The sequence below is a fragment of the Acanthisitta chloris genome, unplaced genomic scaffold (assembly GCF_000695815.1).
Source record: "Acanthisitta chloris isolate BGI_N310 unplaced genomic scaffold, ASM69581v1 scaffold27299, whole genome shotgun sequence".
Lineage (NCBI taxonomy): Eukaryota > Metazoa > Chordata > Aves > Passeriformes > Acanthisittidae > Acanthisitta > Acanthisitta chloris.
In genome coordinates, this window is record NW_008693495.1 from 1 (window position 1) to 5,922 (window position 5,922).

The 5,922-nt window shown below is 50.2% G+C and overlaps 1 protein-coding gene across 1 annotated transcript; it reads left to right on the forward strand.

The window, feature by feature from the left end:
• Positions 1 to 2,708: 2,708 nt before the first annotated feature.
• ANP32E (acidic (leucine-rich) nuclear phosphoprotein 32 family, member E) lies at positions 2,709 to 5,797 on the forward strand (the record flags this gene model as incomplete). Its single annotated transcript, XM_009083096.1, has 5 exons — positions 2,709 to 2,854; positions 3,305 to 3,427; positions 4,004 to 4,166; positions 4,828 to 4,982; positions 5,743 to 5,797. Coding segments are annotated over exons 1-5 (556 nt in total), but the record flags the coding sequence as incomplete, so codon positions are not given.
• Between the last annotated feature and the right edge of the window lie 125 nt (positions 5,798 to 5,922).

Below are 5,922 nucleotides of genomic sequence, written 5' to 3' on the forward strand. Positions count from 1 at the left end.
TTCCCCCCCTCCCGTTAATCCTCCTCCAGCTCCGCTCGGCCGCGGTAAACAGGTCACGGCGCGTCCCTCCTCCCGGCCGCGCTAATTAGCGCTAATTAACGCTAATGAACGCGATTCCGTGCGCAGCGCGGGGGTCTCTGCGCCCCCTCCCCAGCGCCGCGCGTTCCCTACTTCCCGGTTTGTTTTGGTTTTTTTAATTGGGAAAAACAAATTAAAAATAAATTTCCACCAAGGATTGGGACACAATTCCCCCGAGGGTTGTTCTCCTGTTTCCCATCCAGGAATTCCAGTTCTTGGCTCTTCCCAAGAGAAAATCCAGAGCCTTTGCCATCCCTGACTCGATGGTTTGGGAAAAAGAGGGTTTGGGAAAAAGAGGGGAAAAAAAAAAAAAAAGAAAGAAAAAGTACCTGAAAGTGATGGTTGAACCCAAACTCTGCGAGTTTTTTAGTGGTGGTGGTTGCTGTGGGGGGTGAAGTTGGGAAATCTCTTCCTGCTCCTTGTTTTTATGGAATACTGATGGAAAAAAAAAATAAAAATCCAAATAAGTGGAGTAGGAAGTTGTCCCGAAGCTATTTGGGGTCTGCAGTACTCCCAAAATGCTGAGAGTCACCTTGTGCCTGTCCTTTAATGAGGGGATGGAGAGAAAATAATCTAAAATTAATTGGCTGCTCCTCCAAGTCTGTGAGCTGTATCGATCACCGTGTGGCTGTGGCACGAGGAAGTTAGTTAATTGGGCTTAATTAACCTGCAGGACTTGCTGGGAAAATGATCTGGAGGCAGAAGGGGTTGGGTTCGGAGAGGAACTGGTTTTTTTTGGGTTGGGTTTGGAGAGGAATTTGGAGAGGGTTTTTTTTGGGTTGTGTTTGGAGAGAAACTGGTTTTTTTTGGGGTTGGGTTCGGAGAGGAACTGGGTTTTTTTGGGGTTGGGTTTGGAGAGAAACTGGGGTTTTTTGGGGTTGGGTTCGGAGAGAAACTGGTTTTTTTGGGGGTTGGGTTCGGAGAGAAACTGTTTTTTTTGGGGTTGGGTAGGCACAGTTGGATGTGAGGGTTGAGGAGGAGTCAGGAATTGTGGCACTGCCCGTGGAGTTTGGGGCAGGTGGGAGTTGGCAGAGTTTGAGATGTGCTCAGAGGAAGGGAAATTATTGTGGTTTTTAGAGTTGGACAAGTGTGGGTGATTTTGAGGGTACTTGTCTGGTTTGGAGGGGAATCAACCCCCAAATTTGCCCATCCAGGTTGGGAGTGGGAGGTGAACCAACCTCCAAATTTGCCCACCTGGATTGGGGATGAGAGGTGAACCAACCCCAGATTTGCCCATCCAGGTTGGTGGTGGGAGGGGAACCACCCCCCCAATTTGCCCCTCCAGGTTGACAAATTTGCCCATCAGGTTGGGGATAAGAGGTGAACCAGTCTCCAAATTTGCCCACCTGGATTGGAGGTGGGAGGTGAACCAACCCCCAGATTTGCCCATCAGGTTGGTGGTGGCAGGTGAACTAATCCCCAAACTTGCCCGCCTGGTTTGGGAGTGGGAGGTCACCCAACCCTCAAATTTGCCCACCTGGATTGGAGGTGAGAGGTGAACCAACCCCCAAATTTGCCCATCAGGTTGGTGGTGGGAGATAAAACAATCACCAAATTTGCCCATCAGGTTGGGGATAAGAGGTGAACCAGTCTCCAAATTTGCCCACCTGGATTGGAGGTGGGAGGTGAACCAACCCCCAAATTTGCCCATCAGGTTGGTGGTGGGAGATAAAACAATCACCAAATTTGCCCATCAGGTTGGGGATAAGAGGTGAACCAGTCTCCAAATTTGCCCACCTGGATTGGAGGTGGGAGGTGAACCAACCCCCAGATTTGCCCATCAGGTTGGTGGTGGCAGGTGAACTAATCCCCAAACTTGCCCGCCTGGTTTGGGAGTGGGAGGTCACCCAACCCTCAAATTTGCCCACCTGGATTGGAGGTGAGAGGTGAACCAACCCCCAAATTTGCCCACCTGGATTGGGGATGAGAGGTGAACCAATCCCCAGATTTGCCCATCCAGGTTGGGGATGAGAGGTGAACCAACCTCCAAATTTGCCTGCCTGGATTGGGGGTGAGAGATGAACCAATCCCCAAATTTGCCCACCTGGATTGGGGGTGAGAGGTGAACCAATCCCCAGATTTGCCCATCCAGGTTGGGGATGAGAGGTGAACCAACCTCCAAATTTGCCTGCCTGGATTGGGGGTGAGAGATGAACCAATCCCCAAATTTGCCCACCTGGATTGGGGGTGAGAGGTGAACCAATCCCCAGATTTGCCCATCCAGGTTGGGGATGAGAGGTGAACCAACCTCCAAATTTGCCTGCCTGGATTGGGGGTGAGAGATGAACCAATCCCCAAATTTGCCCATCCAGGTTGAGAGTGGGAGGTCACCCAACCCCCAAATCTGCCCACCTGGTTTGGGAGTGGGAGGTGAACCAACCTCTAGATTTGCCCTGGATTGGGGATGAGAGGTGAACCAATCCCCAGATTTGCCCATCCAGGTTGGGGATGAGAGGTGAACCAACCTCCAGATTTGCCCACCTGGATTGGTGGGAGATGAACCAACCCCCAAATTTACCCCATCAGGTTGGAGGTGAACCCACCCCAGCCCACATGGCCTGGTCCCTGCTGAGGGTACCAGTGTGCCCGCTCTGTCCCACCCACCCCTTCCTCCCTTTGTGCCCAGGTGACAGAGTTGGTGCTCGATAACTGTCGGTCCAGCAATGGAGAGATCGAAGGGCTCAACGACTCCTTCAAGGAGCTGCAGTTCCTCAGCATGGCCAACGTGGAGCTGACGTCGCTGGCCAAGCTGCCCACGTTGAGTAAGCTCCGCAAGGTGAGTCTCGTCCCGCTCCGGGGAGGCTGAGGCCTGGGGAGGAGCTGTGGTTGTGTTTTTGCCCCTCATGGTTGGACTTAGTGGTGCTGCTGGTTCTTCCTGGGCTTGGGAAGTGAAGGTTTTCAAGATGGCAAAGTGGTTTTGGTGTCTCCGTCGATCGTGGCGTGTTGGGCTTGGTCAGTGGGTCTTGGGGTGGTGTTGGGAAGGTTGGTCAGGCCTTGCTGGGTGTGGGACCATGATGAGAAATTCTTGGGTTGTCCATTGCTGGTGGTAAACTCTAGGCCTAAAAACTTCAACTGGAGGTGCCCAAACCCAGGAGGCTTTGAGGACAGTTGCTAATTCTCAACCTAAAGCTTGTTGACTCTTCCAGAGTGATGAAACTCTGAGTGAATGATGAGTCCAAGGGTGACAACCCAAGTGATTAACCCCTTTTTTTCCCCCCTACGACAGCTGGAGCTGAGTGACAATGTCATTTCTGGAGGCCTCGAGGTCCTTGCGGAGCGATGTCCAAATCTCACATATCTAAATCTAAGTGGCAACAAAATCAAAGATCTTGGCACTGTGGAAGCTCTTGTGAGTATGAAGTGGGAAGTGGAAGAAACACTCATTTTTTTTTGGTCAAGAATTCATGGCTATTTTTGCAGTGGATTGGGAGAGATGTTTGTCCATGTTGTGGTCAGTCCCAGCTGGGTGGACATGGGAATGGGATGTCCTGAGTGATGGATCCTTGGGTTTGGTTTGTCTCTGAAGGAAATTGTGTCGTGTTGATCCTCCCAAACGTGGTTGGAGGAGCTTTCATTGGCCTGTTGAGTGACTCAGAGGTGTGTGGGACACAGGAGCAAACCTGGGGAGCAGCAGCAGTGGGTGGAAACTGCTGGTGGTGTTCCCTCCTCCTGTTTTCCTGGAGAACTGGGATTTCTGCCCCAAACTGGGCTCTGCATACTCAGCTGGGGAGTTTGGCAGTGTAGGAGCTGTTGGGAAATGACCCACACAGACACTTTGGGTGGGAGTTCAGCCACTGCCAACGACTTGGGGTGAACTTTTTGGGGGAGAAAAAAGCTGACTAGAAACGAGAGATGAGGCCAGAACGTTCTGAGCACCACGTGGGTGTAGAGAGGAGGGGAAAAACCCTTTGCATTCACTTGGCAGCAAAATCTGAAGAACTTGAAGAGCCTTGACCTGTTCAACTGTGAGATTACGAACCTCGAGGACTACAGGGACAGCATCTTTGAGCTCCTCCAGCAGATCACATACCTGGATGGCTTTGACCAGGAGGACAACGAGGCACCAGACTCAGAAGACGACGATGATGGTAATTACCTGATAGAAATGAGTGATGCAGAGCAAGGACACACACACTGTTGGGAGCAGAGATGGTTCTGTAATGGCTTCACCTCCAGCTCTGGTATAACAGGACTTTTTTGGGGTTTTTTTGTCCCCAAACCACATCTAATTCCTTTTGGTCCCACCTTGGTTGGTGTCCTTAAAGGAGGTTGTTCCTGCTGGCAGCACATCCAGTGGGTCTTGGGTTTAACAGAGAGCTGAGCAGTTGATCCTTGGAATGTGAGAAGATATCCAGTAATGGGGGAAGCTGGGAATGAATTCCAGTGTTAAATCACTGAGCTGTGCCAGAGGTTTGTGCTCCAGGATCATCTTGTTGGAGCTACAGGTTCTACTTTGTCACATTGGTTCTACCTTGGTGTGTTTTAGGGTTGGATTCTGTAGCAAAGTTCCTTCCACTCTTTGTTTGTGCCTGGGGCTGCCTCAGGTGTGGAGAGGTTTGCCTGAAGTTTGTGGTGGAAAAGCCTTTCCTGAAGGAAAAATGATAAGGATTAATGTGGTCACAATCCATTGAGGGGAAAAGTCAAAAAACTCCAAATCCTTCTGAAAAAAAAAAAAGCCATTAGAGCTGAGCTGGTGTGTTCAGAGAGAGGGTGAAACTGAATTTCTCCTCTGTATGTTCTTCACTGCAGAAGGGGATGAAGATGATGATGATGATGAGAATGAAGCTGGTCCTCCAGGAGAATATGAAGAGGAAGATGATGAAGATGATGGAGCTTCAGATTTGGGGGAAGGGGAAGAGGAGGAGGAAGTTGGTCTTTCGTACCTGATGAAAGAAGAGATTCAGGTAGGAAGTTCTGCCAAGTGCAGGAGGCAAAGAGAAGCTCCTGGAGGGTTTTTTGTTCACTCAGGACACTTTTTTAACTGGTCCCACCAAAATTTCTGGCCAGAGGTGAAATCCCAGGCCACAAAGTGCCTGCCTGGTGTGGGTTTCTGGCCAGGGGTGAAGCCTCAGGCCACAAAGTGCCTGCCTGGTGTGGGGTTTGTGTGTGAGGCTGCACCAGTTTCCCTGCCCTCACTGGTATTTTGGTGGGAGTTTGGATCCTAATCCAGAGGGGTTTAATTCCCATGTTCCAATTCCCATCTTGGATAAGCTGTTTTTCTGTTTCCACTTGGCATATCCCCCTGTGTGTAAAACTCCCCTGAGCAGAGGGATATGAAAACAAGAGTTGAGTTTGTCTGAGAGGTGCCAGGAGGGAATGATCTCCTGCTGTTGGGAGATCACTGCTGGATTCTCTGGAGCTGATAGTTCACATTTGTCAGCTTGAAAATGAGACAAAACCCAACCCAACAACTTGGGAAAGAGATTATGCTTTGGCCTTGGCCTTGGCCCTTACCAGCTCCAGATCCAAAGGAAATCCAAAGCCATTGGCATCTCTCTCTCTCAGAAACTTCCTCTGAGCTGGCACAGCACAGTGATCAGGGGGAAAAACAAGGAGACTCACTGGGAAGTGAGGAATTCCTGGATTGCTGCTTGGGATCAGCATGGAAGAAGTAACACTTCAACAAAAAACCATTGTACAAAAAGTTTCCCAATGTTTGTACAGGATGAAGAGGATGATGATGACGACTATGTTGAAGGAGGTGATGAGGAGGAGGAGGGTAAGTGCTCAAGTTGTGACTGCAGCAATCAATCCTCTAGAATTTTGTAAGTTTGAGGGTTTGGGATGTGTGTGTGAACAGCTCAGATCCTGTTGGGCTGTGTGGGGTGAGGTTGGGGCTGTGTG